Source organism: Oryctolagus cuniculus, chromosome 2, assembly GCF_964237555.1.
Source record: "Oryctolagus cuniculus chromosome 2, mOryCun1.1, whole genome shotgun sequence".
In the NCBI taxonomy this organism is placed as follows: domain Eukaryota; kingdom Metazoa; phylum Chordata; class Mammalia; order Lagomorpha; family Leporidae; genus Oryctolagus; species Oryctolagus cuniculus.
Genome location: NC_091433.1, coordinates 45,810,458 through 45,837,397, shown reverse-complemented (window position 1 = coordinate 45,837,397; position 26,940 = coordinate 45,810,458). Strand labels below are relative to the sequence as shown.

General features: G+C 51.4%; 2 protein-coding genes across 5 annotated transcripts in view; one reads left to right on the top strand and one right to left on the bottom strand.

Moving 5' to 3' along the window:
- Positions 1 to 26,940, bottom strand: part of ZNF395 (zinc finger protein 395) — a 96,295-nt gene that overhangs the window by 8,517 nt on the left and 60,838 nt on the right. For 3 of the 4 annotated variants that reach the window (XM_051831753.2, XM_051831758.2, XM_051831747.2), the window contains 3 exons: positions 6,795 to 7,059; positions 5,207 to 5,439; positions 2,530 to 2,639 (listed from right to left, as the gene is read on the bottom strand). In XM_051831753.2, the coding sequence (XP_051687713.1) occupies positions 2,530 to 2,639; positions 5,207 to 5,439; positions 6,795 to 7,046 (595 nt within the window). In that variant the 5' untranslated portion in view covers positions 7,047 to 7,059. Of the gene's footprint in view, positions 1 to 2,529; positions 2,640 to 5,206; positions 5,440 to 6,794; positions 7,060 to 20,489; positions 20,596 to 26,940 lie in introns of all 4 variants that reach the window. The other variant, XM_051831757.2, reaches the window with a different exon arrangement.
- Positions 7,045 to 8,233, top strand: LOC100340305 (histone H4). Its single transcript, XM_051841042.1, has 2 exons — positions 7,045 to 7,139; positions 7,765 to 8,233. Exons 1-2 carry the CDS (start codon positions 7,045 to 7,047, stop codon positions 8,078 to 8,080), a joined length of 411 nt encoding a protein of 136 aa, XP_051697002.1. The 3' UTR covers positions 8,081 to 8,233.

The following is a 26,940-nucleotide window of genomic DNA, read 5'->3' as shown; positions in this document are numbered from 1 at the left end:
CACGGAACTTCCTAACCCTGGATTCCAAGACTGACTGTCGCCTCCTGCACTTCTCTCATTCTGATTGCTCCCAATTCCAGATTGCTCCTATGCTAATCCAGATACCTGGAACAGAGTGCCAGCTTCCCCTGTTTCTAATCCATTCCCTCCTTGGGTCTCCACTCCAGGAGAAGCCCGTCCCCCCCCCCCCCCCCACGGAATAAGACAGAAGAAGAACTCTTCCCTGCCACCTATCACGGTCAATCCTCAGAGCTATCACTCCCCTTTCCTGGGAAGCAAGAGGTTACTACAGCTCCACGTGGGGCTAAGAACAGGGCAGACGTTCAGGGCAAACCCAGGATCCACCCAGCAGGCCGCCAGGTCAGGGCACGCACGTGTCCACCCAGATGAGCAAAGTCACCTGGGGACAAATGACAGGTCGACCAGCAGGCCAGCCCCCAAAACACAGCAGCCTGCCCTCACAGGGACTGCTTTAAATTGTTCAAAGGCTACAATCAGCTGAGAGGCACACAAAGGGAGGAAAACTGAAAACAAAGCAAAAAATTAATGTCACATATTACACTATTAAGTTGTAAGGTGAACATAGGTGATTCTTTCTTTGATCTTAATTCTTCTGGGACAGGGACAATAGGTAAATAATTCTAGGGCCTGGACCATGAGAACAAAGTACTCCTGGGCAAATGCACTCAGAGTTTACAGGTGACCCTTTTTTTTTTTTTTTTTTTTTTTTTTTTTTTTGACAGGCAGAGTGGACAGTGAGAGAGAGAGACAGAGAGAAAGGTCTTCCTTTTGCCGTTGGTTCACCCTCCAATGGCCGCCGCGGCCGGCGCGCTGCGGCCGGCGCACCGCGCTGATCCGATGGCAGGAGCCAGGAGCCAGGTGCTTTTCCTGGTCTCCCATGGGGTGCAGGGCCCAAGCACCTGGGCCTTCCTCCACTGCACTCCCTGGCCACAGCAGAGGGCTGGCCTGGAAGAGGGGCAACCGGGACAGAATCTGGCGCCCCGACCGGGACTAGAACCCGGTGTGCCGGCGCCGCTAGGCGGAGGATTAGCCTATTGAGCCGCGGCGCCGGCCTACAGGTGACCCTTTAAGAAATACTGACAATCTCCTGTGTCCTCTACACATACACACACGTGCCATCCTAGTAATACCCACATCAGAGGGAGGAGGCAGCTTTGGGGCAAATAGAAATTCATAATTGAGCAAAGTTTGGGTTCTTGTGTACACCTCACTTTGCAGAGTGTCCCAAGATAATCTGCTGCTAAGAATTCCTTATTTTTCCACTGCTTTCAATTATAAAGTCAGAAATGTTAACATTAAAAGCCATTAGTAGACAAGAAAAAATTTTTGTCAGAAAAGGGTTGAGGATATTAGGATGATGGCATATGATCAGTGAGATGCTCCTATGTTGGTATACATGCATGCCTGCATGGACACATGTGCACATTATACACACACATATACACACACTCCTGCTGCAGGAACTGGAGTCAAGTATTTTCTTTTCCCATGGCACGCTTGCCTGAATCTTATTCCTGTTGATCCGACCTCCAGGATCTCCTAAACTTATAGAATTTCCTGAAAACTTAAAACCAACCTTGTCGTCCTCCCCAGCTTGCTTGTGCCAACGCAGCAGGCATGCAGTACCAGGCTTCACAACTAGGTGTCCTCCAAGCGCAATGCCTTCCTGCAGCTGCCGGCTCGCTGACCGCAGGCTCTGGTGAAGTTTGCTTTCTCCCTCCTTCATATTTACTTTCTATTTAGGCGGGAGACCACTTACGGGGCGTGCCTGTAAAGGCCACTGTCCTCCTGGTACGTGCTCAGGGCTCACTCCACATTCTCCTACGAGCTTTGAACTAGCGCACTGGTTCAGTTAGGTCTCGCCAATGGCAAAGCTCTTCCCTGGGAGTCAGGCGGGCCAGCCCTGCAGCAGAAGCTTCAAGTTCACCACCAGTCTTGTCAAACTGCTGCCAGCCAGCGCCTGTTTGCCCTTCCGCATTACTGATAAGGCATTGCCAGGTCACAACCAGAACCATGCTGGACTTGATACGTTTGCCTTGGTTTTGCAAAGCAATCAGATTTTAGACTTCAGCTCATCTATTTCTGGCTACTGGCCTGTAGGGCCACCCTAACTTACAAGGCCAAATTGGGGGGCACAAGTTTCCTGTGGGCACAAGGGGGCCGTGTGGCGAACTAAATGTCCCTCTCCTGGCCTGGTGTAGGCCCCCACTGCTGTAAGCGCACACTCATTCTCATAGAAGGATTTCTTTCAGTAGCCACTGCGGCTGGGCCTCGTACCCCCATCACCTTTACAGTGCACCAGGAAGCCCCTCCCCCCGGAGTGGAAAACGAGGAGAAAGATCAGCAGCGTGGAGCCTGGCGGCCTCCGGCCTGGCCGAGGTGTCTGTGGGAAGGGCTCCAGAAACTCTCTGGCCAGGCTGGTGACCCTGGCAAAGAGCTGCTCCAGGCAGGAGGTGTTGGCCAGGGGCCTCCGCCACTCCCAGAACCCATCAGGCCCCGCGTGCTCACCAGCAAAGTTGGCCTCGGCCCCGGGAGGACTCTGCACAACCGGGCTACAGGACAGGGACGTCAGCACCATGGCCGCCATCATCTCATCCATTTCCACCGCGTCCGACTTCCTGCATCGAAATGGGGGGAGGGAGAGCTCACTGCCTGAGATGGTGGGCCCAGGTCCCTTCAGGGGGTCACCTTACAACTCTGCCCCCTACCCTCCAAGCCCCCGTCCACCCGGCCCATGCCCGCCCACAGGAGCAAGTGCAACAGGACCCCCTGCCTCATTCTTCATGAAAACCGCTCGCCCTGAGTGCTGTTTACGGTGCTCACCGACCCCAGGCGACGCAGGTAGACCCCAGGCCGCTGCGCACACGCTGGGGCAGTGCCACCTCCCTGACTCTGCTTCAGCTTAAAATGGAGGATTTTATTGGAGCAGGGGGAAGAGGGGTCAAAACAATAAAAAATAAAAAAGCACAGGGGTAAAAGATAGCCCACTGGAATTCAAATGCACTAAAATTACCTCCTTTCCCGTCTTCCATTTAAAGTTAGGGAGGCACAATTACACTAACCGCGCCTCCTCCCCTCCTCCAAAATAAATAAGGCAGTGTCAGTTTCTGGACGTCAACAGAACCCATTACATAAGCCAATGAGCAAATAAACCCAAAACCCTAAAATAAATCCCAAGGCCTTGAAGAGCAAAGTTCTATAAAATTTTACACGTAATTTTTTTTTTAAAAATTCATATACAGTTACATAATATGGAAGTAAAACAGAGCTGTCTATAAGTCAATACTCAAATATCACGAAAAGTTAGTCTGAAATAGATTTCATATCTGTTTCAAAAGACCATACAAGGGTACTTTAAAAAGTCTGTGGAAAATTGGAATCAATTAAGTTTGTCATGCAAAAAAGTTTTGAAATCCATAGACTTTTCAAAATATGTGCTTTCCATGAACATGCTTTTTTTTCTTAATTTGAGAGGCAGAGAGAAAGGCAAATAAAGGGTCTCCCCAGCCCCTGCCCACCCCCGCCACACACACACACTGACTCAATCCCCAAACGTCTGCAACAGCCAGGAGCTGAAAATTCAATTTTACTTGTTCATGGGGTGGCGGGAACCAATAACTTACACCATCATTGCTGCCTCCCAGGGTCTGCTGGAGTCAGGAGCTGGAGCCGGGTATTGAACCCAGACACTCCCGGCATGGGACACGGGCATCTTAGCCAGTGTCTTAATCACTCAGCCAAACAGCCACCTCTCCATGAGCTTTCTGAAGGACCTTAGTATTATTTCATTCTTTACAGTTCAGGTCCACTAAAACCTCTGTGTTTGAGGCAGCTAATCCAAGACTACTAATATAAATGAAACATGTTAGCATGTCCATTTTTGTAGGACCTTTGAGTTTTCATGTCCTTAGAACGGAAAAACAAATTCTTCACTGACATTCCACTGAATCCACAATCACAAATATTGTTACTCTGATCTATTCTCAAAACGCTGGGTCAGCTGTCAATAACAGTAATACCGACAGACGGACAAAGAAAGATAGGCAGAACAGAGTTTAAATGCTTGCATATTCTGTACAGAAGACTATCCTGGTTGGCAGATTTTCTTTTTAAATCTTTTTTTTTTTTTTTTTTTTTTTTGATAGGCAGAGTGGACAGTGAGAGAGAGAGACAGAGAGAAAGGTCTTCCTTTTGCCGTTGGTTCACCCTCCAATGGCTGCTGTGGCCGGCGCACCACACTGATCCGATGGCAGGAGCCAGGTACTTATCCTGGTCTCCCATGGGGTGCAGGGCCCAAGCACCTGGGCCATCCTCCACTGCACTCCCGGGCCACAGCAGAGAGCTGGCCTGGAAGAGGGGCAACCGGGACAGAATCCGGCGCCCCGACCGGGACTAGAACCCGGTGTGCTGGCGCCGCAAGGCGGAGGATTAGCCTAGTGAGCCGGGGCGCCGGCCCTTTTTAAATCTTAAAAGATCAACGTGCACACTAGATGTAACAGAGAAGTAAGGATATATAGTCTCAGGAAAAATCATATCACAGATGCTAAAGCAAACATACATTCTTCATTAAACACTGGTGGTTTAGGCAGCCAGCCACCTATTTTTGTATGGTTTGCAAACTAAGAATGGTTTTACAATTTAAATATTTTTTTCAAAGCAAATTTTTTTTTTCAAAGAGTGATTTCTTGACATTGCCAACACACGAAAATCAAATCAAATTGAAACTGGAGAGTCCATAAGGAAATCTCCTTGGAGCACAGTTGTGTGCAGTGGCTTGTGTCTCGTCTGTGGCTGCTGTGACCTCGCCACCACAGGGCTGCGAAGCCAGGGTAGGGCCCGGTCGGCCCCTGAGCCAAAACTGCTTCCCATCTGGCCCATTCAGAGAGGTCCACTGAGCCCCAACCTGAGCCACTTCTTCCCTTCGTCTTCCCATGAGAAACTACAAACGGGTGTCTAGGGTAAGCAGGAACGGGAGAGAAAGCAGCCCTTCAAACCAAACATACGTCCCCTACAACAGGGTTTTAGGGAAGAACGTCTGCTGTTCCGGCTTTCCCCAAGATCCCACTTGTCCAACACCTTGGCAGTGTGGCACCCAGGACCCCTATACTCTTCCCCATCGCAAGGCAGTCCCACCCCCTACCTCTCCCCCATATGGCTTTCAAAGCCCAGGCTCGCCCGCACAAACCTCTTGGGGACGTCAATGTTCCTGGAGACGGGCCTGTAGGCTGGAGCCTGGGCACGGTGCTCCAAGGGCGGCGCCTGGGGCAGGGGGCCCTGTAGCTCTGCCAGCCACACTTCTTCCGCTTTGCAGCAGATCTGTGACCTCTGGTCCGGCAGCCAGACGGTCACCTTGTCCTCCGCCCAGCTGTGCTGCTCCACCAGTGCTGCGCACTCCTGACCCCCATACCACACAAACACCTGGAGGGGTGGGGGACAAACAGCACGCAGCGGTCAGTACTCGGTGGTTCTCGTCCCACGGTCCTCCGGTGCCCCAAGTCCTGCCCGTGCTCTGACTCACCCCGCTTTAATTCCTGCATACTATCATGTCAATGGCTCCCCACAAAGTCCACTGGAAACAGCCCCCAAAGCAACAGCATGGAGAAGCGAGTATGTCCCAGAGGCACTGCCCTCGTGAATCCGTTAATGCTATTATTGTGGCAATGGGTTGGTGAGTGGACTGTTACAAAACTGAGTTTGGACACCTCTTGTTCGCTCGTTCTTGCCCTCTCTTGCCCCCCCCCCCCACCATCACCACAGGATGACACAGCCCAAGGGTCCTCACCAGACACCACTTCCGTGCTCTGAACATCCCAGCCGCTAGCACCAGGAGCTCAGTGAACTATTTTTCACGTGCAACCCAATCTTGGGTATTGGAAACGGATTAGGAACAAAGGTTCCCAGGCACCTGCTTCCCACCTGACCACCCAGAGCAGCCACGCTGTGTCAGTCCTTCCCCTAAAGGGTCCTGACCAACTCATTAGAACTGCAAGACAGGGGAACACGTCAGTTTCTGGGGTTTTCTCTCCATATGGACTCTGTGTCCACCCTCCTCATTTCCTGCCCTGCCTGGCCTCTGAAGCCCCGGATGTTTGCCGGTGCCCAACCTTCACCCTGAATTGCTCAGACCCTGGACCTGACCCTTCAGAGAATGCTGAGTCTGCTGGGGACAAGCTGGGAGGGGGCAGAGGCCGGCTGACCTCACTCCAGGAGTGTTGGGAACTTGGCAGGTGGCTGTCCCTCATGGGGAGGGGGCCTGGGAGGCTCAAGCCTCGTGGGAGACAGACGGTCTCTATGCATGGGCCCCTGGGAAGGCACTTGAAAGTGAACCCTGCGAACCTGGATGCAGTGGTAACCTCGGGTCCAGGTAAGGATGGGCCCTGTCGCAGGCGAGTGAACACGGGAAGAGGAAATCAAACTGAATTCTGACTGAGCAAACATCTCCATCTAGTAGACATCAAATGCTCATTCCAAGACGCCATCTTCTGAGTTCTGCAAGCCGGAGGGCCTCTCCCTTACTTTGCAAAGTGGCAGACTGAGCAGATTAGGTGATACAGAGTAAAGGCCATGTGTCTGACTGAGGCCTGAGCCACCACCTTCTCCTCCAGGAGGCTCACGCTGGGGTGGGGACTTGGGGGGGGGGACCTATTCTCTCCAGCAGCCTGCTGCCCCAGGCAGTGCCCAGAGAGTTTCTGGCCTGTCACTTAGGGCACCGCCGGCCTGCCAGCCCCCAGCTCCAGGAGACGGGACGCCCGCCCACACTGGGATCAACCTACCTTCTGGCCCGGCTGAAAGACCACCTGCTGGAGGCCTGAGGTGCAGGGAGCCTTGAGGACTTCCTTGGGTTGCTCCGGGCAGGCAGGGTCCTTAATGGCGAGGAAGGGCTGGGGGGCTGCCCCCTCCAGGAGCTCCACCTGTGGCTCCAAGGGTGGGCCTACCCCGGATGGCCCATCAGAGGCACTGGGTCCCAACACCCGGGCTCCCAGGAGGGACCGCTTGCCAAGGCGCCGGGACAGCACGCTGGCCATGCTGCTGCTTCTCCTGGTAGAGGCAAAAAGGGGGACACTTAAGTCCTTTATCCATCAACTACGGCAGTCGGCAAGCTTTGAGCACGGAGCCCTGTACCCCGCAGGAGCCAGCGAAGTAACCCTCAGAAGGAATGACACATTTTAAAATAACTTTTGCCATTTTTTTTTTTTTCTTAACTACTGGGCCAAACACCCACAGCCACTTTTTTTTTTTTTAAGTAAAATTAATGCCTGCTCCTAGTAGCACATTTAGAAAATACTGATAAGCAGAAAGAAAGATCACTCACAATCCTGTCTTCCAGAGACACCTGCTTTTCCTATAGGGCAGCCCACACTTTCCTCCATACATGTAGTATTTACATACTCCCACAAAAATGTGGTCACTGTTTGGCAAACTGAGCTCTCAATATACTGTGTAACTTTTCCTCTGTCCTTGAGTGTGCTATCCTATAAACACGGGCCCGTTCATTTCCTGGCTCCAGCTCCTGACTCCAGCTTCCTGCCAATGCAGGAAGGCAGCAGTGCCGGCTCAGGCGATGGGAGTCCTGCCACCCACGGGGGAGACCTGGATGAAGCTCCCTACTCCCAGCTTTGGCCTGGCCCAGTCCAGGCTGCTGCAGGCATTTGGAGAGTGAATCGGTAGATGGGAACTCTGTCTCTCTCTCTCTCTGTCTCTCTCTCTCTCTCTCTCTTGATCTGCCTCCCCAGCTGAGTTTAGGAGCTTCTCAACATGTGGCAAAGGCGGGAAGGGCCCGGGCAAGGGCGGCGCCCAGCGCCACCACAGGGTGCTGTGTGACAACATCCAGGGCATCACCAAGCCTGCCATCCGACACCTGGCCCGGCTCAGTGGCGGCAAGCGCATCTCAGGGCTCATCCGCGAGGAGACCCGCGGCATGCCCGAGGCCTTCCTGGAGAACGTCTTCCGTGACGCCGTCACCTACACGGAGCACGCCAAGCGCAAGACGGTCTTGGCCACGGACGCGGTCTACGCGCTCAAGCACCAGGGACGCACGCTCTACGGCCTCAGCGGCTGAGCTGCTCTTCCCAGCCTGAGATCCCCACCCAAAGGCCCCTTTCAGGGCCAAAAAATAAATCAATAAATCAATAAATAAAATAAAATAAATCTTAAACGTGCTTAGAGTCACACAGGATTTTCTTCAACAGTTACCTCCTTCCTAATTCAAACAGATTCCTTATGATCGCACCTGGAGGCCGTATCGTTTTGCTGTGTAAATGCTCTGCCTGCAGCGCTCATCCTCTGAGCCACACCTCAGTGCACACGCACGCGCGCGCACACACACACACACACACCCCGCAGACTGCTTCCGCAGGTGGGCCTGCAGGACACCTTATCACCAGGCAAAGCTGGAGGGCATCTGTTGGATCCATGCTCATTCTCAGGCTCACAAGAGCCATGGAAAGACCATGGCCACCGTCCTGGTTCTGCCCCTGAGGACACTAACGCTGAGCAGAGTGTCCAGTGACTTCATCCTGGTGACAGAGGTAGCTGGTGCCAGGCCCTGAGCAGGACTCTTGGGGCAGACCCTGGTGAGGGGACACAGCTAGTTCTGCACCTGCTCCCAGGAAGGGAGAGCAGGCGAAGGCTCTCTTGCACTAGGTGCACGAGGCCTCCAAGCACTTTGTTCCTCTGCGCTGTGCCAGGTACTCTGCTCCTGTCTATCATTTCTTCCACAAGTAGTTAGCTGAGGAATGAGTGCATGCATACAAAATGCATCGCAGGTGGAAACCATCCGGGCTTCCTCAGACCTCCACGCCAATGCTGCTGCCCACCCGGCTAACTGCAGCCACCACCTACACTCGGCATCTCAAATGCCTGTCCCGCCACTTTCTCCCTCCCTCCCCTCGGGCCCTGGCCACACTCACACAGCAGCCCTCGGTGCCGGCTTCGTTCAACTGTTCTACCAACCTGCGCTTTCCACCCTGGCCACAAGTGCCTCAGGGACTTTTTGGGTCCCCGCCACCTCCACATCTCCCAAATCCTGGCCTCTTTCCCAACCATTCCCGCCAGCTGTGTTAGCGAACACAGTAGCAAAACACGAACAAGCAAAAGCAATTTTCAAAAGTAATGAGGTTGCAAGTATTGAGCAAAGGGTTCTGGCTGGTTTCCCCCAGCATGTTGCTAAGAGCCGCAGGGGCTGTGATCTGATGGCGGCATCTTCACTGTGAATTCCTGAAACATCAGAGAACAGAGTGGGAGTCACAACAGGAAAGAGGACCTCCCCTAAGTGGATGGCAACTTTACTTCCAACAACACTCTCTTGGAAAGCCTCTCTCGCAAGGGGGAGATTCTTTATCGCTTGCAAAAACAATGTGTGCCCCAGCTAAACGGGTTTTTAAACTCATTACCTGCCTTGTCCCTAAAGCCTCAGGCTAGAAAGGAGAGTCCTGAAGTCTGCATTCGATTTCAGTGAGCTGATAGACTCCGAGGGGAAGCGGCAATGCCATGTGCAGACACCAGATGGCAGCACCAACCCAGAGACCCACACAACCCTGGTCTTGGCCAAAAGCCCAGCGGCTACCCCCACCTTCCCCGGGAGGAAGTTTGGGGTTTCTACCACTGAAAAATGAAGACAGGGTAGCATTTCAGAAATTCCTGGGTTTCCAATCCTCACATGGCGCCCGAAATGTTTGGCCAGCAAACCCTGGCGCTGTTTTTGTGAACCTTTTTCTTTTCTTTTTAATGAAAAGAACAGTTTCTTAATTTTTTTTTTTTTTTTGTGTGGGTGAGCCTGCACCTTTCAAAACCTGCTGGATCAGCATAACGTGGGTGAACCTGCCCACTTCCGGCTTGGTCCCACGTGTCTGCCTTCACTCTCTAGCCTCCTTCCTTCAACCAGCCTGCATTCCACACTAAAAACACTCTTTATGAGTCATTTTATTTATAGTATTCCCAAATCTCAATTTTTAAAAGCAGAAGAGAAAGACGGAAGGGAAACTGCCTTTATTAAGTGCTTCATAGGCACTAACTTTCATAAACTGCATCTGATTTAATCCCCAGAACCACTTGAGAGGAACACAGATGGCCTGTTATTTCTGATGAGACAGCTATGCCACAAAGTTTAGGTTACTACCCGCCAAGGAGCCAACAGTCTTGGGTTGGAGCTCATGACTCTAGTGTCAAAGTTCACAATCCTGCCGCCATTCCAGCAGGCACAGGATCTCTCCAAAGAAAACACCCACTGAAGTTGCTTTTTATCTATATAGTGTTGTTTCCTCCATCAGAGACTCTGATGGCAAAATACCCCAAGCCAGATGTTTGGCCCAGGGGTTAAGTCGACACCACTTAGAGGGCCAGTGTTGAGATGCAGAGGGTTAAGCCGTGCCAGTTGGCGCCCTGGCTGTTCGACTTTGGATCCAGCTTCCTGCTAATGCATCTGGGAAGGCAGCAGACAATGGCCCAGGTTCTTGGGCCCCTGCCACTCATACGGGAGACTAGGATGGAGTTCCTGGCTCCTGGACTTGACCTGACTGTTGTGGCCATTTGGGAAGTGAACCAGCAGATGCAAGACCTCTTTCTCAGGGCCACTGTCTGCAGTGCCAGCATCCCAGATGGGCACCGATTTGAGTCCCAGGTACTCCACTTCCAATCCAGCTCTACTACAGCCTGGGGAAGCAGTAGAAGATGGCCCAAGTCCTTGGGCCCCTGCACCTGCGTGGGAGACCCAGAAGAAGTTCCTGGCTCCTGGCTTCAGATCGGTGCAGCTCTGGCCGTTGCGGCCATCTGGGGGACTGAACCAATGGATGGAAGACCTATCTCTCTCTCTCTCCTTCTCCCTCCCTCTCTCTCTCTCTCTGCCTCTGCCTCTCTGTTAAGTCTGCCTTCAAGCAAATTTAAAAAAAAAAAAAAAATCTCTTTCTCCCCCTCCCTGTTACTCTGCCTTTGAAATAAATAAATCTTTAAAAAAAAAAAAAAGATGCCACTTGGAACACCTTCATATACCACAGTGCCTGTGTCTGAGTCCTGGCTCCACTCCCGATCCCAGCGTTCTGCCAACGCACACCCTGAGAGGCAGCAGGTGATGGCCCAAGTCGCTGGATTCCCGCCATCCACAAGGGCACAAGGGAGATCCAGACTGAGTTCCTGGTTCCAGGCTTTGACTTGGCCGAGGAAATGAGAACTGCTGTGGGCATTTGAGGAGTGAACCAGCAGGCAGAAGAGCTGTCAAGCTCACTTGCTCACTCGCTCGCTCTGTTTCTACCTTTCAAATATATTTTATAAATAGCTCCTGACTCGGCAAGCCTATAATTCCATTGCCTAATGCACTTTCATTCCTTGAAAATCTCTTCTCCACTTGCACCTTAGCCTCTCACCCACAAAATAAAGGCCCCTGCTTGAGTCTGACCTTGCTAACCAGCCCAGCTCACTGTTAATCATTTAGCAGTTGGGGCTCGGGAAGACCTTTATACACACACTGCCGTCTGAAAGGGCGCAGAGGGATAATATGATCACCCAAACAGGGGAAACTTTAGCCAAGCTGATACCAGGGATTAGTAGCATGAAAATGTAAAATACGAATTGAGACAGCCAGGATGGGCAGCATTGCCAGGGGTCACTCGGTGCCTCTCCTGGGTTAATCAGCATACTCATTCGGTTAGCAAGGACTTTGCTCCCTAGACAACACAGATGGCCCAGAGTCCTTCTCGGAGTCAGAGGGAATTAGTGCAGGACAAAGGCGGCCACGCAGGTGGATGGAAGAGCCAGGTGAACCCTGCACCACAGAGCACCTTCTCGGGAGTCACTGTTCGTTTGCGCCCAGGAGTGCTGCCCTCCTCTGAGGATGTCCTGTCACTCCGCGTCCTCCTGCCAACTGGCCCTCCTTGCTCTCCACTTCTGTTCATCCCTCCACTGGGTCTTTTTCTTGGGAGCTATCAATGGTCTATATAAACCATTCAACCCCTAATTTGCCATATGGTTCTGGAGTAGCCAAAAGAAATCAAAAATCATCTACTTCTGGGTGGCAATAACGGGGTTTCAACAGGTAGCCAAATCTCACATTACAGTTTTACATTTTTGACTCACGGAATTCTCTGAAACCGAAACTCTTGCTGAAGATGTCTCAGTACTGTCTGCCCCCTTGCACTTCTCAACCTCCAGCTGTCACCAACAGGAGGGGCTGGCGAACCCAGAATATGTATTTTGGTCGACGTCCAAAGGGGGTTAGTCCTTCTCCAGGCCCAGTAAACACATTCTGATGTGCTAATAGCCCCTGATGAGGACATCTGCCGTGAGTTAAACAACTGGAACGAGACCCAACAGTAAAGGCAGCTCTCTCTGTGGTTCGGAGTTGCACACAGCTGTTTGAAACGTGACTCGCTGACAGCCACGTGTCTCAGCACACGTAGGCTTGTGCATGCCAGGACACTGCAGCAGCCCATGCATCCACCTAGGGGCACTCCTCCATCACAAGGTCACAGTCGAGGTGCTTCATTACATAAATAATGGTTTTCTGTTGGGTTGTGTGTGTGTGTGTGTGTGTGTGTGTGTGAGAGAGAGAGTATATGTGTGTCTCTGTGTGTCTGTGTTTTTAAGTTAAGGAAGATGAAGTCTGGAGTAGGATTTCTGTTTGCAAAAGCCTGGGTGCTTGCTATCTCTCAAATGAATAATCCACAGGTCAAGGTGAAGGCCATCGACCCTCTGCCTAGGGTTTCTGCTCGCCCTCAAGTTCTATTTATCCTCTGATTTCCATGGGGTACCACTGCACAGAACAATACTCTTATGTTTTCAGTTGCTGAGTTGATATTTTGCATAACAATTCTTAATCTTCTTCTAGAGGGCTGCCAGTGTTTTCCTCCAAGCCCATGTCTTAACTTAAATGTTTTCAGTGTCACGTTCAAGCCTCAGCCAACAGCCCAAAGGTTTGCAACAAATCACACCTCTTATTTTACGAAAGAACTCCACGGGGAAGCGACTCGGTTTCGGCGGCTGTTAACCAGTATCTCTTAGACACCACGTGCACATGCAAGCACCTTGGTGACGACATGCAAATACGTCTGCGTTCCAACTGAGCCCCGGCAGAGTCAGGCTATCACAACCCATCGTCACTACCCAACTGCTACCTTCCCACCCCGCCCCGGAACGCCGTCACAAGAGACAATTTAAAAAAAAAAAAAAAAAAAGATGCTCACTTCAAGAAGCACACACTGAGAAGCACACACTGAGAAAGAAGAGGCCCCTACCTGGGGCCATCCCTGTGGGCCAGCAGGTTAGGGAGGCTGCCACCTGCAAAACCAGGATCCCGAATCAGAGCTCCAGAGCCATGACCCAGCTCCCTGCTAATGCTCCTGGGAAAGCAGCAGAAGATGGCCCAAGTGCTTGGTTCCCTGCCACCCACATGGGAGACCCGGATGGAGTTCCAGGCTCCTGGCTTCAGCCTGGCCCAGCCCTCACTGTTGGGAGTGAACCAGCAGACAGATGATATCTCTCTCCCCAACCCCCCACTTTTGTCACTCTACCTTTCAAATAAATAAGATAAATATTAAATAAACAAACAAACAAAAAGAAAGAAAGACAAACCCCACCTGGCTATGACAGAAACCTTGGCCAAAGCATCCAACGTCTTGAGCCTCTAGATCTTTGAAATTATTTACTAGGTCCTGTGATTCCAGTTTAAAAAAAAAAAAAAAAAGAATGTGGGGTGTATTTAAGATTTTCACAATTACAAACCTGAGATACAATGCACTGAGCACCTAGTAACATCTAGTAATCAGTATTTCTCTTTTAAAGATTTATTTACTTATTTGAAAGGCAGAGTTATGAGACAGAGAAAGAAAGGTCTTCCATCTGCTGTTTCACTCCCCAAATAGCCACAACAGCCAGGGCCAGGCCAGGCCAAAGGCAGGAGCCAGGAGCTTCTTCCAGGTCTCCCAAGTGCGTGCAGGGGCCCAAGCACTTGGACATCTGCTGCTGCTTTCCCAGGGACATTAGCAGGGAGCTGGATTAGAAGTGGAGCAGGCCGACACCGCGGCTCACTAGGCTAATCCTCCGCCTTGCGGCGCCAGCACACCGGGTTCTAGTCCCGGTCGGGGCACCGGATTCTGTCCCAGTTGCCCCTCTTCCAGGCAAGCCCTCTGCTGTGGCCAGGGAGTGCAGTGGAGGATGGCCCAAGTGCTTGGGCCCTGCACCCCATGGGAGACCAGGATAAGTACCTGGCTCCTGCCATCGGATCAGCGTGGTGCGCCGGCCGCGGCGGCCATTGGAGGGTGAACCAACGGCAAAAGGAAGACATTTCTCTCTGTCTGTCTCTCTCACTGTCCGCTCTGCCTGTCAAAAAAAAAAAAAAAAAAAAAAAGAGGGCCGGGTGCCGCGGCTCACTAGGCTAATCCTCCGCCTAGCGGCGCCGGCACACCGGGTTCTAGTCCCGGTCGGGGCGCCGGATTCTGTCCCGGTTGCTCCTCTTCCAGGCCAGCCCACTGCTGTGGCCAGGGAGTGCAGTGGAGGATGGCCCAGGTGCTTGGGCCCTGCACCCCATGGGAGACCAGGAAAAGCACCTGGCTCCTGGCTCCTGCCATCGGATCAGCGCGGTGCGCCGGCCGCAGCACACCGGCCGCGGTGGCCATTGGAGGGTGAACCAACGGCAAAGGAAGGCCTTTCTCTCTGTCTCTCTCTCTCACTGACCACTCTGCCTGTCAAAAAAATTAAAAAAAAAAAAAAAAAAAAAAAAAGAAGAAGTGGAGCAGCAAGGACTCAAGTCAGCACCCAAGTGGGATGCCAGCATTGCAGGTGATGGCTCAACCCTCTGCATCACAATGCCAGCCACTTCTGAAGGTTTTTAAAAACCACATTATACTGCATCCATGTATCACAGTTCGGACTACAGTGTAAGTAAATGACAATATCAAGACGACCGGACGAAGACCTGAAAGACTGTCTGACCCCCACTCAGGGCAGAAGTCCTCTCCACAGCATTCCCCATAATGAAGCCCCCAGCCTCCTATTTACCGTGAGTCACAGAACAATGTGGAATACAAATGCTGTTTTCATATCCCAGCTGACGGTGGGCCTTAGAAACAGGGCACCTGATCCGGTTACAGTGAATTCTCTGCAGCAAGTAATAAACGCTCCGGATCGACGTGTGTGGGTCTGACTGCGTGCCAGTCACCCAGTCACATAAAAGAGACCGTTTGTGTTTGCACTGCTGGCAGGAAAGCATTCTCACAGTTCTGCCCAGGCACAAATACACTTCCCCTTCCTTCACACCTCCCTCTCTCCATTTGCTTTCAGAACTGACTGCAATGCGCGCTTTTCAGAGCTATTGCGCTTACAGGGCCCCGTAGGAAACGATCCCCAGCACGGTGACTGGCACAAACTCAGAGCTCAGGAATCCGTAACTGCTTCCACCAGTCCCAGCAGGGCTGCACCTCTCTCAGACCCCAAGCCCTCTGGGGACAGAACCCAGGGCTCACTCGTTCCCTGTGCAGATTTATGATTTTTAACAGGGGTGAAGAGAATGCTGTTCTAAGAAACAATGCCTGTTGCTTGCCCTAAAATGAAGACAGAGGCATCCAAAGCAAGGGCAGAGTTTTAAACAGCATCTAAACTCGGCTCTTAGACAGTGCTTTGCTAAAAACAGGCAGAGGGGCCGGTGTGGCATAGCAGGGAGTGCCACCAGTTGCAATGCTGGCCTCCCACATGGGTGGAGGTTCAAGTCCCAGCTGCTCCATTTCTGATCCAGCTCCTTGCTAACAGCCTGTTCAAAGCAGCAGAAGGTGGTTCCAGTCCTTGGACCCCTGCGAACCATGTAGGAGACCCGGGTGAAGCTCCAGGCTCCTGGCTTCAGGCTGGCCCATACTGGCTGCTGCAACCATCTGGGGAGTAAACCAGCATATGGAAGATCTCTCTCTCTCTCTCCCTCTAACTCTTTCAAAATAAATGAACAACTGTTCTTTAAAAATAAAAATAAAAACAAGCAAGGAATACCATCCAAGGAAGCAGATAAAGCTAACCCACGCTTATCAGTGTGAGGCGGAGAGCTTGTCCAGCACCATTTTTGTCATGCCTGGGGGTGGTGGGAGTGGGGCGTGGTGTGGTTAAACCTGATTCAAACTGTCCCTGACAGTTGCAGGGGGTGGGGAGATGGATGGCTGCTGACTTGACATTTTACCCAGAACAGAGACTGCAGAGAGCGAGCCAGGAGCTGAGTTATCCCCAGGGAGAAGCCTGGGCAAACTGACAGTTCTCTCTGGCTGTTTCAGTGTGCACGTCGAAGAAGCCTGCACGCCAGCTCAAACCACTGCCGATCGCCTGACTGGCAGCTGGGCTTACACCACATTACTGCACACACTTCGGGGCTTCTTTCCTGGCCTCCCCTGCAGATCAATAAAACAGGGGAGACACCGTTTTCCCCATTTACAGCTAAGGAAACTGAGCTTCCTCAAGAAGGTCGCCTATTTGTCCTCAGTCACGGAACTACGGAGCTGTGGCATTTGCAGCTTTCCTGGCTCCTCCTGCCCTGGCCACGTCCCACCGGGGAGACCGAGTGGCAGGTTGGGCGCGGGGGGGGGGGGTGGGGGGGGATGGGGGGGGTGGAGAGGTCAGTGGTTTAACTGGAAGACTAATGTACCCACTAGAGGCACTTACATTAACGACCCACAAAAGACTGCCACCCCAAAAACAGGATTTTAAAAGCCTAACAATCAAGACCCTGAGTGGGCCCTCGGCAGAGAGGGAAGCCTGCGAGCTGATGATGCCTAAGACGCCAGCCCTGGCACTCAGAACCGGGCTCCTGTGGGCTCATTTTCAGCAGGCACAGCCTGCACTTAGTGTACATTTTTCATACAAATGATTCAAGTGGAAACACCGTTTGTAATCAAACTCCCTAACAACGACAAAGAAGAGAGTTCCCTTGCAGACAATGCAATGGTTAAAGTAGAAAACCAGTTTGGAACTCAGACATCAGGGAATTACCACATTCTCTGAGGCTCCCTAGAGAGGGCAAGAGCTAACTGGCAACTCTCCTAACTAACCAGCAGGTCATGAAAAGGTGGCCATGGGGCCAGTATTACAGCACATCAGGTTAAACCACTGCCTGTAACGCCAGCATACGGTATCTGAGTGCCAGTTCAAGTCCCAGCTGTTCCACTTTTAATACAGCTCCCTGCTCATGTACCTGGGAAAGCGGCAGAAGATGGCCCAAGTACTTAGGTCCCTGCCAGCCACATGGAAGACCTGGATGGGGTTCCAGGCTCGTGGCTTCAGCCTGGCCCAGTCCCAGCCATTGTAACCATCAGCGAATGGCAGGTATCTCTCTCTGTCTCCCTCTTCTGTCATTCTTCCTATCAAAAAATAAATCTTGGGGCTGGCACTGTGGCATAGAGGGTAAAGCCGCAGCCTGCAGTGCTGGCATCCCATACAGGCGCCGGTTCAAGGCCCAGGTGCTCCACTTCTGATCCAGCTCTCTGCTATGGCCTGGGAAAGCAGAAGATGGCTCAGATCCTTGGGCCCCTGCACCCATGAGGGAGACACAGAGGAAGCTCCTGGCTTCAGATCAGTGCAGCTCCAGCTGTTGCGGCCATCCAGGGAGTGAACCATCGGGTGGAAGACCTCTACCTTTCTCTCTCTCTCTCTCTCTACCTCTCTCTACCTCTGTCTCTCTGTAACTCTGCCTTTCAAATAAATAAATATTTTTAAGAATAAAAATAAAAAATAAATCTTTTTTTTTTTTTTTTTTTTTTTTGACAGGCAGAGTGGACAGTGAGAGAGAGAGACAGAGAGAAAGGTCTTCCTTTGCCGTTGGTTCACCCTCCAATGGCCGCCGCGGCCGGCGCGCTGCGGCCGGCGCACCGCACCGATCCGATGGCAGGAGCCAGGAGCCAGGTGCTTTTCCTGGTCTCCCATGGGGTGCAGGGCCCAAGCACCTGGGCCGTCCTCCACTGCACTCCCGGGCCACAGCAGAGGGCTGGCCTGGAAGAGGGGCAACCGGGACAGAATCCGGCGCCCCGACCGGGACTAGAACCCGGTGTGCCGGCGCCGCTAGGCGGAGGATTAGCCTAGTGAGCCGCGGCGCCGGCCAAAAATAAATCTTAAAAAAAAAGACTCGTTCTTCTTGTGGCACACAGAGCCACAGGTGCTCAAGGAAGCTGTCGCCTGGTCTAGGGGCCTGCCAGGAGACCCAAAAACCAAGACGAGAAACTGCAAACACAAACATGATGTGTGAACAAGAGGCGCCTCGCCAGAAAAGACCCTGAACAGGGGAGAGAAGAGATGGAGGCGGCACCCAAATGCCCCTCAGGAACCCAAACCTGCTCCAGGAGCCACCTGCCCACATGAAAACTGATGGGAAACCAGCTGTGGCCTTGGAAATTCAAAGTCACAGGACAAGAAACATGTGTTGCTGGGATGGCAGAAACGTACTAGTAGCTGAAAACATTAACAATCCTGAAATAGGAGCTGGTTCCCAGAATTGCTCTCCTTCAAGGCCAGGATGGTGCAGCAGCCAATGGCAACGCTGCAGCTCCGCCTGGGCAGAAAGGGAGGGAACAGGCTATCGCATACCAGCTTCTCATCCAATGTTTCTTCTTATCCTGCCTCCCCCATTAACCATCCATGTGCGCTGCAGCACCCCAGCCCATCGCGCTAACACCCTCTCCCAGGGGACCCCACTCTGCCCACCTGGGAGGGGCATCCTAGGCACCACCAGGTCCACAGGAGGCTGGGCCAGGGCACCCTGCACAGGGAGCTCCTCCAGCGACACAGCGGACTGCAGCCAGAGGCATGGGCGGGTCCCATGCCACGGCCCCAGCTTCCCCACCTCCCCTGTGAAGATGAGACCGCAACAACCTCGGAACTGGCAGGAGGCTAACGATGCCCAGAGCACAGCTGCGGGAACTCAGCAGACACGCTTCTGTGTCCTGGGCCCCCATTTCAAACCAACGCTAATAATGCCACGGGCAACTCTGAGCGCTCGGTAGCCACTTCCAGCAGGCCTCTGGGAACGGAGTTTGTTCCAGCATATTCCACCAGAACGTGTCACACAACTACTGGCTCTAAAGGAATTCCACAAGTTGACCACGGATGAGCCATTAATTAATTGAACTCACAACAAGGTTGATTACACGGAGAAATCCAACCTACCCCACTTAGAGGCCTGCTTGCCAAAATGAACCTAGGCCAAGGTTCAGTGCTGAGAGCTCAACACGAAGTGAAACAGCTTCGCCTCTGAGGCCTGAAGCCAGTGACTGGCCCCTGCCTGTCCCCTACGTGACCAGATGCCTGTTCACCTCACTCTCAGCAGCAAGTCCCGGTCCGGCTCCCCTCTCCTGCCTGGAGCCTCCATCTCAATCTTGGTGCTCGGCCCAGGGTGGCTCGAGGCTGGCTGCCAAACCTCCCGGGGGTGGGGCCTGGCCCACACCGGTGCAGACCCACACGTCAGCACCGACTCACCAAGGAACAACACCAGTGCCTTCAAACATCTGCTGGGCCCAGCTCCCGCCAGCACTGCACTGAGACTCACTCAGGCTCTGCCTCTGAAGACCGTGGGGCCTCGGTGAGCTCCCACCCGGCCCACGCAGCCGACCCTGCACGAGCACTTCCTGTGCTCTAGGGCCACACTCACATACCACCCTCATGTCCAGCAATGAGTGGGTGAGCATTCGCTTCTTGCAAGGACGTGCCAAAAAAAAACCACTCAGTAACCTAACACTGAAGTCTGACAACAAGATGGTTTCAGCGTCAAGCCCACGGAGTTGGATGAAGATCCATGCTAAAGTATTGAGTATTTTTTTTTTGATAAAAATAAGTCCAGATAAAATCTTATGAAGCTACACACACACACTGCTGAGTGACTGGAGCTTGAGGGAGACCGACATGTTTCTGCAGAAGGCAGAAAATCAGCCTACATAAAGAGAAGGCAGACATCACAGAGGAAGGCCATTTAGATACTGAGTGGAGGGGCAGGCAGTCAGCCCGGCAGGCAAGACCCAGCTTGGGATGCCCACACCCAGGTCCCAGCTCCACTCCCGATTTCAGTTTCCTGCTAATGCACACACTAGGAGGCAGCAGGTTCTGGCTCAAGTGCTTGGGTCCCTGCCGCCCACATGAGAGACCGGATTGAATTTCTGGCTCCTGGCTTCAGTGTAGCCCAGTATAAGCTACTAAAGGCATTTAGGGAATGAACTAGAGAAATCAGAGATCTCTCTCCCTCCCTCTGTTTCTGTCTCGCCCCACCCCCTTTGCCTTTCAAATAAAATAAATAAATAAGGCACCATACTCATATATATATATATGCATTATACTCAAATATATATATTTGCCCTTTACCAAACACACACACACACACACACACACACACAAGCTGGGTAGGGGCCTTCCCAAAGCACTAACCACTAAGAAAGGGCTTTCAGGGAATCTTTAATGCCTCAGTAGCGAAAGGCTGAAAATGAGTTCAAAAACAGAAGGGAGGAGAAACAGGCTGCGTGAGCACTCACTCCAGTCCCAGCTCAGGATGCCGGATGTCCACTCTCGCAGCTGTTCCTCAAACAGCCAGGTTGGACACGTTAACCAGGTCGTGCTCGTGGGCAAAGGTAGTCTGAGCTGCAGTGGACAGATAAACACAAATCAATCACAGAGAGCAGGCAGTCTGTGCTTATGAGTCCTGAGAGAAGTGAGGGGTGACACGGGCACTCGGGAGGCCAGGACACGCGGAGCCCGGGGCTGCCGTGCTGGGGAGCCCCTGTCTGCTGCAGGAGGATGGTCGAGGAGGCTGGCTCTGCGCCGAGCCCTGCTCCTGATCAGGCTGGCAGGCAGGCAGCTGTACTAGGTTAGGACCAGCAGACTACAATCTCTGGAAGAAAAGGCAGCAGGATGCTTGCAAGGAATACAATCCCATCTAACTGCTTCATCGGAACCGCTACGGAATAAACAGGCAAGAGAATAAAAGGAAACCTTCCGTGTAGTCCACGGCCTTCCAATGACTAACGTTCTAATAACTATCATTTATCAAGGACGTGGGTGCCAGGCACTTCCTGAGCATTTCATGGACCGTAGCTCATTTAATCTCCCACAATTAATCCACAAGTACCGTCATCAGCCCCACCTTGACAGAGGAGCAAGCTGAGACACAAGGAGATGAATTTTCCTGAGGCCACAGAGCTAGAAAGCAACAGAACTCAGAGGTGAGCTCTCGTATGTATGATTCGCGTTGGGGGTTTTGTGTAGTGGTCAAGACACCCCTTAGGATTCTTGCCTCACATATCAAGGTGTCTGGGTTCAAGGCACAGCTCCGCTCCCAATTCCAGCTTCCTGCTAATGCACACCCTGAGAGGTAGCAGGTGACGGCTCAGTTATGAGTCCCTGCTTCTCACATGGGAGACCCCCATGCAGTTCTCAGCTCCTGGCTTTGGCCTGGACCAGCCTCAACTAGCCACATGCATTTGGAGTGAACCAGGAGATAGAAGATAGATTCATTCTCATTCTCTCTCTCTCTCTCTCTCTCTCTCTCCCTCTCCCTCTCCCTCTCCCTCTTCCCCTCCCTCCCTCTCTCCCTTTCCCTGTCTCTCAGTGTGTGCACATGTGTGTGTGTCTTTCAACTAATTACATTTTTAAAAGTCTGATTATAAAAATCATAATCCACCTATTCTCTCACATAACTAGGAAAACCATGCACTGAAAGACAGTCAAGACTCAGTGACCTCTAAGACTCCTTGTTATTAAAAACTGAGTCAGCGAGAGGTTAACGTGGTATTGGTGGTTATGGCACGGAAGGGGACGGGGTCTCGTGGCAGTGAGGTCGCAGACATGTGGCTCCCCCAGGACCAGGGTCTCCTCTACCCTCTAATAAATATCCCAAAGAGAAGACACGGTGAAAGGGTGAGGGTTGCAAAAGAGCTCAAACTTCCCAGTTTTGTGCCTGTGGGAAAAGGATGACCTCGCCTCTCCATGCCTCAGTTTCCTCACCTGTGAAGTTAGAAAAACGTTGCTTTCCAATCCCAATAATAACCTGGAGCTTTAGCGAGGCAAGGAATTTTTTTCACAAAAGTCCTTTTTTTTTTTTTTTTTAATTTTTTTTAAGAGTTACCAAACTGCTCTTCCTGCAGGTCCTGACTCCCCAGGTCTGGAAGTAGGAATACAGAGAAAGGAAAGAATGAGAAAATGCACATCCAGTACTGGGCACAATGCCTGGCCCAGTGCGTGCCATAAATGCCAGCTTTGGGGGAAAAAATTATGACACCAAACTCTGGTAGTGAAGAGTCAAACTTACAGGCAGATCATAGGGAAAAGTCTGCACGAATAAGGGGAGGGAGGTGGGGAGAGCCAGTAAATTTTAACATCAACAAGGGCAATGTAAGACACTTAAGAAAAAAAGCAAATCCAAGAGCTCTATGGTAACACTGACATCTAAAATGGGACCTCTACGTCACTGTGGATCGGCCTGACAACTTCCCATGGTCACTACGGGCAAAAAGAAAAAAGACATCTGTACAGCACCACTGGAAAAAGCACTGGGAGAAAAAAAAAAAAAAAAAGGCTCCCTCCCACCCCATGGACTATAAAATAAGAATACAGTCTACACAGGGAACCTGGCTGCTGCCCATCAAGAAATGACCTGCAGAGCCAGAGGACAGCCAACCCACATGGGCTGCTACGTCTTGAGGACGAGCTAAGAGGATGGAGCCTTTCTGGCCCGAAAGATCAAGGTCAGGAGGGCCCTGAGAGAATCTACTAGATGGGAGACAGGAAGTGGAGTGCCATTTTGGTCACCAAACCCTGAGATGGCAGGAAAGGGAGGTCCCGCCGACACCTGTAGGAGACCAGGGAAGAGACGCCTGAGCGGCCCAGGCAGGGGCAGCGACAGAAGTATATGACTAGATTTGGACAAGTGTCTGAAGGCAAGAGTGGGGTTTCCCTAGGAACCAAGAGCTGCATTCCTTACCATCTGTGTAAGGCTCTGAAGGCGAACACACACGAAATCGTCAAGGCTGCAGAGGGGCTGTGCCTTCCCCCAGCCGGATCACCAGTGGCACAGCGTGTGGCCAGTCTTCAAGAGACAGAGCTGCACTCCCCCTCGCCACACAGGGCCCTAAGCACATTGGCTGGACCCGAAATGATGATGAGCTTGCATGTTTTCGAGGAGCTCTGCAGAGGGCTGGAGGTGATGCCATAGTGTAAATAACAGAGGGTGGCACGCCATTCTTCTCTAATTAACACACACAGGCAGTAACAGCCACATGGCAAGGTTCTAGATGTTCTCACCGGACATTAAAATGCTTCCAACGCCTCACCCTCGACTTGAGTGCTTAAGCCATGCTTTGTATTCTAAAGACAGGACACAGACAAATCATAGATGTGCTGAAAGTCTCCAGTTGGAGTGAAGCTGGCTCAGAATTTACCACCCAGCCTCTACAGTGAGCTGCTCACACCCCCTGCAATCTCTGCACACCACTATGACAGGTCCAAGTCCTCAGAGGGGCAGGGAAGAGCCCTTCTCAACACCAACCCTTCTCATCAACCCACAGTGACCTCTGTGCCTTATTGGGGACAGGGGAGCACACACCCAGTACATTCTGATTCCCGTCCTAGTCTTAAAATAATTGCTTTATGTTTGAGCACATGACCCGCACTCAATGCCTACATCAACTTAAGTGAAGACTGACCATGTGTCTGTATTAGAAAGTACAATTAAAGCACCCCACTGCCCAGCAACTCTACTTTCTCAGTACAGCAGCTCCCCCTTATATAGTTTTGCTTGCTGGGGTTTCTGTTATCCACAGTCAATCATAGTCTAGAAATGTTAAATGGAACATTCCAGAAATAAACAATCCATAAATTATAAATTGCATGTTGTTCTGAGTGGTATGATGAAATCTTAGGCCAATGCATTCTGTCCCACCCAGGATGTGGACCCCCTCTGTCCAGCGTATCTGTGCTGTATGCACTACCCTCCCGACAGCCATTTAGTAGATGTTCTTGGTAATCAGATGAACTTTCATGATGCTGCTGCAGTGTCTGTGTTCAAATAACCCTTATTTTACTGAATTATAGCCACGAAGCAGAGCAGTGATGCCAACAATTCAGATAGACAAGGATGAGCCATAAAGTGTTTCCTTTAACTGGTAACATGAAAATACAGTGAGATATTTTGAGAGAGAGAAAAAGATCACACGCATGTAATTTTTACTATAGCATGCTTCTATAATTTTTCTAGTCTATTACCAGTCATTGTTAAAGTCTTATACAGGCCAGCGCCACAGCTCACTAGGCTAACCCTCCACCTGCTGCGCTGGCACCCCGGGTTCTAGTCCCGGTTGGGGAGCCAGGTTCTGTCCCGGTTGCCCCTCTTCCAGTCCAGCTCTCTGCTGTGGCCTGGGAAGGCAGTGGAGGATGGCCCAAGTGCTTGGGCCCTGCACCCGCATGGGAGTGAACCAATGGAAGGAAGACCTTTCTCTCTGTATCTCTCTCACTGTCTAACTCTATCTGTCAAATAATAATAATAAAAATAAACAGAATACCGACACTCCCAGAACAGTGGTTATCCTCTGAAGAAGGGGAAGGGGTACAAGTGTGCATCGAGAAAGATTCTGAATGCTCTGGAATGTCTGCATAGTTTTTTCCTCTAGAGAATCTGTATTATGTAACTTGTAAAATGAAATTTTCATTTACTCTTTTATATATATTTTAATTTGCGAGGCTCAGAATAGAAATAAACACAGGCTCCCTTCACTAGATCCCTCCCCAAATGCCTGCATCAAGGCTGGGCCACAGCTGAGCCAGAATTTGGGAACAGAATCCAGGTTCCCAGGACTGGGGACCCAACTACCTGAGCTATCACCTGCTGCCTCCCAGGATTTGAACTGGCAGGAAGCTGGAGTCTGGAGTCAGAGCTGTCTCTGTCTCTGTCTCTGTCTCTGTGTGTCTCTCTCTCCCACCCATGCCCTCCCCCACCTTTCAAATAATAAATAAACCTTTTAAAGGTGGGGGTGGGATTGTGGTGCAAGTTAAGCCACCACTTGTGACACCAGCATTCCATATGGGCACCAGTTCAAGTCCTGAAGGCTCCACTTACGATCCAGCAGCAGATGACGGCCCAAGTGCTTGGGTCCCTGCCACCTGGATGGAGTTCCGGGCTCCTGACTTTGGCCTGGTATAGCCAGACAGAAGATCGATCAATCTCTCCCTCCCTCTCACTCTTTCTCTCCCCCCTCTCTCTAAAACTCTCCCTTTCAAATAATCAATAAATCAATCTTTAAAAAAACTGGCAATGGAACCCAGGCACTCCAATGTGGGACACAGGCATCTTAACTGCTAGGCTAAATACCTGCTCCCTAATTCTGCTCCAAAAAAAGAAAATAAGCAGATGCTGTCCAATATATTTCAAAGGTATGTTGAGTGGCAAGTCTCCGTGGGTCTGGCTCACGCTTCCTAGAAGACAGAGTTCAAAAGTATTCGCTTGCAACTCCTGTCCAAGGTGGGTTTTGCAATATAGATCACATTTCAATATAGCAAACCCAACTCTGTCACTCTGTAGGTTGCTAATTTATATGCTGGTTCAACTAAGAGGCAAGGAAAAAAAAAAAAAAACTACATGCCAAGGGGACTTCTGGTAATCCAAAAGGAGCTCGACAGAGTAATTTCAGTTCTTCTAACCCCAACTTCTCTCTCTCTCTCTCTCTCTCTCTCTCTCTCTCTCTCAATAAGTAGCCCTTGCCCAACCACAAATCCTCCACCCCAGGCCTAGCTGTCAGTGCCTCAGTCTCTTCCCTCTGGGAATCAGGGTTCTTAACATCAATCTTGATCTCTTGGGCTAGCGAAGGAGATCTAAAAATCTCACCGAACTAATACGTGATTATTTACCTTCTGGGGTCAGTTAACTACATAGGATACAAATTTAGTTTACGTTAATTTTATTTGAAAGGCCAAGAAAAAGAGACAGGAGAAGGAGAGACAGGGAGGGAGAGAGAGAGAGAGAGGAAGAGGGGGAGGGGAAGGGGGAGAGAGATCGAGAGCTAGTTCACTCTCCAAACGCCCACACCAGTTAGGGCTGGATCAGGCTGCAGCCAGGAGCCTGGAATTCCATCCAGGACTCCCACATGAGTGGCAGGAGCTCAAGTGCTTGAGCCATCCTTTGCCTGCTGCCTCATGAATCAGCAGGAAGCCAGATCTGAAAAGGAGGGGCTGGGACTGGAACCAGGCACTCTGATATGGAATGCAGAGGTCCCAAGCAGCAACTTAAGCCACCGCCCCACACACCCACTCTAAACACATGCACATCCCTCCACCCCTTCAGAGCACCAACTTGAGTCCTTAGAGGGGCCAGCATTGTGGGGCATTGGGTTAGGCTGCCTCCTGGAGCCAGCATCCCATATGAGTGCCAGTTCAAGTCCCAGTTGCACCACTTCTGATCCAGCTTCCTGTTAACGTGCCTGGGAAGGCAGGAAAAGATGGCCCAAGTCCCTTGAGCCCCTGCCACCCATGTGGGAGATCTGGAGTTCTAGGCTCCTGCCTTTGGCCTGGCTCAGTCCCAGCTGTTGCAGCCACTGGGGAATGAACCAGCAGATGGAAGATTCTACATCCCCTCCCATAACTCTGCATTTAAATACATGAATAAACCTTTTTTTTTAAAGCCCTTAGAAACACAAAAGTATAATATCAAAAACCTACTAAGTAATGCTAACCTACGGAGGCAGAAATCAGACTTGTGGTACTTTTGGTCATGAGTAGGGATGATCTGGAAGCGGTCACTAGGCGCATTCCTGGAGTATACATTTCTAGAAATGTTCTGTTTTCAGATGCATTTTGTCACAACTGATTAAACAGCACACGTAAGGTCTGAGCATTCTGCTGTAGGTAAATTATACCTCAATTAAAAAAAAAAAAAAAAAACACCACCCTCCTTAAGCAGCATCTCTCCTGAGGACTGCCGCAGAGCTTCGAGCTGTCCTA

Bases quoted from the DNA above. Each gene is read 5' to 3' on its own strand.
- LOC100340305 (XM_051841042.1), top strand. From the start codon at position 7,045: ATGCTGCTGCTTCTCCTGGTAGAGGCAAAAAGGGGGACACTTAAGTCC. The intron at 7,140-7,764 runs GTACCCCGCAGG...AGCTGAGTTTAG, and splicing joins AGCTTTGAGCACGGAGCCCT to GAGCTTCTCAACATGTGGCA.